Below are 3,239 nucleotides of genomic sequence, written 5' to 3'. Positions count from 1 at the left end.
AGGGAACAAAGAAAGTAGCCCATCCCCTAATTAGTTTATTATGAATTGTGTAATCTTTGTCCTTCACATCAAGCTGCATATCACTTCATTCATCTGTTTCCACAGGAGAAGCTTTTCTCAAGTAAAAACAGGACAGAGATCTCTGTGGGGAAAAAGCTAAAGATAGACATGCTTCCTGAAATTGAGAAAGTCCATAAGGTACTCTTTTATGTGGTTGACAAATTTAAGAATATAGGGACAACATAAGTACTTTTATTTGATATCCCCTCACTACTAAGGCCCAGTTTGGGTAAACAACTTAATTAAGTTACTTTTGAAGAAATAGCTTAAACAATAAATGCTTATATTAAAAGTAACTTATAAATAAATTATTTTGTGTTTGGTTTTTCAGTTCTAAAAGTACTTATTTTAAGAGAAAAATGATAAAAAGCTTTTTATTATGAGAGAAGTCATTTTTTTTAACTTCTCCTTAAGCACCAAAATAGCTTTTTAGAAAGTTGCAATTTTGCTTTGAAAATTGTACCAGACATTAATATTACACATTTTCATAAGTTAAAAGTTAAAAAAAGTCACTTATGAACCTATCCAAACGGGTCCTAAGTATCTTGATTTATGGTCCTGAAGAATCTGAGTGTTTTTCAACTTACAAAATTGATTTGAATGTTGGCACAGAGAAAGGAAAAGTTGCTGAAAAAGCAACAGAGAGAGGCCCTTCTTCTTGATAATTACATGATTGCTGATGGTCTTGCTACCGGACGTTCACTGCGTTATAGGAAGCCTGTTACCTACACTTTCGGTAAGAGCAAGAATTTATCACTATAACTTGAGTCTTCATTTTCTCAGTATTGGTATTTGATATCTACATTATAGAGAGATTAGCATTTTGATTCTACAGCTGGGGTTGGCCTTTTTGTTTTATGTTCTTTTGCTGGTGTTACATTTTCAAGTATATTGGACTTCACAGTTCACTCCTCTTTTGAGAAGTATGGTTTTTGTCAATGTTCTTGCACCTAATGTACCTTCTGTGGTTTGGCAAATTTTGCTTTGACATTGGCTCATATCTACATCATGATTATGGTGTGGAGAATGTCTTAGTATTATTGTACTTCACCAGAGGGACAAGGGCTTCTAGTACTAGGATGTTAGACCTCTCTAGTGACTGTTTGTTTTTTATCATCCAGTTAGTCTCTGGTCTGAATAAATGTGCTACATTTGATTATTTTTTCTTATTTATCATGGAATCTTCTCCCCTCATGATGCTAACACTATACCATTGCACTAGTGTCATACTTTGTACTGGTGCACCTTTTCTTGTTTTAATAATTTTGGTTTAAGACCCAATAAACAAAAGTTACAATGGTTGCATTGATCCTAATGGTGACCAATTGTAGAAATTTAAGCATTTTGGAAATTAATAAATTTAATGTTACATATTTATGCAAGGTGTAACCTCATTTGTGTTCTGTCTGTTTTCATTATTGGTCTGACCAAATTCTTTCCTTTCTATTGTTTTTTATTTTTACAATGACGCCATGGTGATTTGAATCTATGACCTGCAGTATCCCCAAATCTTCCACCATTAACCACTCCTAATGTCTTTAATCGATTTGTCCCCTGTACCTGATCTTCTTTAGTATTTTCTATGTGCTGATTTTATTCTGACTTTTGTAATACTGCCCTTGCAGATGATTATGATAAGTCCATAAATGAGGCAATCAAAGAAACCAAGTATGTGCATATTTTTCTGTGGGTAGACAGGCTAGTCATACTTATTCACTTAGAATTTGTAGTTATATGTTTCTGTTTCTTCTTTTATCAGACGGAAACAACCATCCCCAGAATCCATGCCCAAGAGAGAGTTGGTAGCAAAACCGGAAGCTTTTAGTAATGGTAAATGGAGTGGTCCTTCACATTCCCCTCAAAATCTGGATTTTGGTTGGTCATCTCCAAAATCACCTTACTCTGATGATGATGAGGAAGACCATATAACGGATCCACTTGATCGAACGTGTGTAACTTATTGTCCTCCTTGTCTCGAATTTGTTGTGTTTTGATCTCTCCTATCTAATATTCATTAACCATTTCATTTTAAAATCAGAAATCGTCGAAGACAGAGACCGAAGCGGTATTCAGATAAAGAGTTCCTTGATCCTGTATCAGATAATGATGCTGACTTTGACAGTGATGATGATATTGTTGGAGAAGCTGTATATGATGAAGAGTATCTCAAGAAGCGTAAGCAGAGAAGGAAGCTTTCTAGTAGCTCCGAAGGAGATGAAGAATATCAGTGGGATGAAGATAATGTTGAAGAGGAAGAAGAGGAAGAGGAAGAGGAAGAAGAAGAAGATGATGATGACGATGAAGATTCCTTGAGTATCAGCGAGGACAGTGACAAACCCCGTAAGTTCAAGGCATTGCGAGGCCGTACTACGAGGGATTCTAAACGCAGGCCTGTCAATGATTTTCAATCAGGTCTAAGGCGCAGTAAGAGGTCAACCCGAAACCGTGTAAATTACCGACAATACGAGGCGTCTGAATCAGAACAAGAGTTTATTAAACCTGAAAAGTCTAATACATCAGCTGATCACTCAGATCCCAGTGAGAATGGGGAATATATGATGGAAAGTGAAGATTCCGACCGGAATGATGATGAAGACCAGGAAATGAAAGTAGAAGAGCAGCCTGCTACTTATCCCATAGTAGAAGAGAATGAACAAAATGCACCTCCCGAAAAGTCAAGTAGTCCTGGTCAGGAGGAAGTTGAGAGCATCGGAAAGCACCATTTCCTTGATTTGAACGAGCTCGCCCCTAGCTCGGGTTTCGATGATGGTCCAAATACAATAATGAAAGATGAAGACAATGAATGACCACTGAAGCTTGCCCTTCTGCTTGAGTAGAAGGGAGTAGGGATTGTAATTTTATACAGCGGAAGCCGACGTGTATGATAATAGAATTATAAATTTTTGTTGTAAGCTCAGTGTTAGTTATGATCATGATCTTCCTATGGCATTATCTAAGCAAACCTCTGATGCTGCCAGAAGCAGCATAATGCTGAGTTATGTAGGTTAGGTAGTCATTTTTTTAGTGTTTCTACATTCAAAGGGTCTACGAAAATGGAGGAGGAAATGTTGGCGGGGTTTGTTTGACCCATCCAATTGATGTACAATAACTTAACAGGTACTGTAACTTTAAAAAGATGCGGCTTTCAGATTAATGAGCATTGCAGTTTTTTATTTACT

General features: G+C 36.6%; 1 protein-coding gene across 1 annotated transcript in view; it reads left to right on the top strand.

Annotated features, from left to right (window-relative positions):
• The window catches only part of LOC107610968 (DDT domain-containing protein DDR4), a 6,221-nt gene extending 3,350 nt beyond the window's left edge, over window positions 1-2,871 (top strand). Inside the window, exons 8-12 of the mRNA XM_016312943.2 lie at window positions 106-198; window positions 673-796; window positions 1,686-1,728; window positions 1,820-2,008; window positions 2,099-2,871. Of these exons, the coding sequence (XP_016168429.2) occupies window positions 106-198; window positions 673-796; window positions 1,686-1,728; window positions 1,820-2,008; window positions 2,099-2,867 (1,218 nt within the window). The 3' untranslated portion in view covers window positions 2,868-2,871. The remainder of the gene's footprint in view (window positions 1-105; window positions 199-672; window positions 797-1,685; window positions 1,729-1,819; window positions 2,009-2,098) is intronic.

The sequence above is a fragment of the Arachis ipaensis genome, chromosome B01 (genome assembly GCF_000816755.2).
Source record: "Arachis ipaensis cultivar K30076 chromosome B01, Araip1.1, whole genome shotgun sequence".
NCBI classification, from domain to species: domain Eukaryota; kingdom Viridiplantae; phylum Streptophyta; class Magnoliopsida; order Fabales; family Fabaceae; genus Arachis; species Arachis ipaensis.
This window is presented reverse-complemented; position numbering and strand designations above follow the sequence as displayed.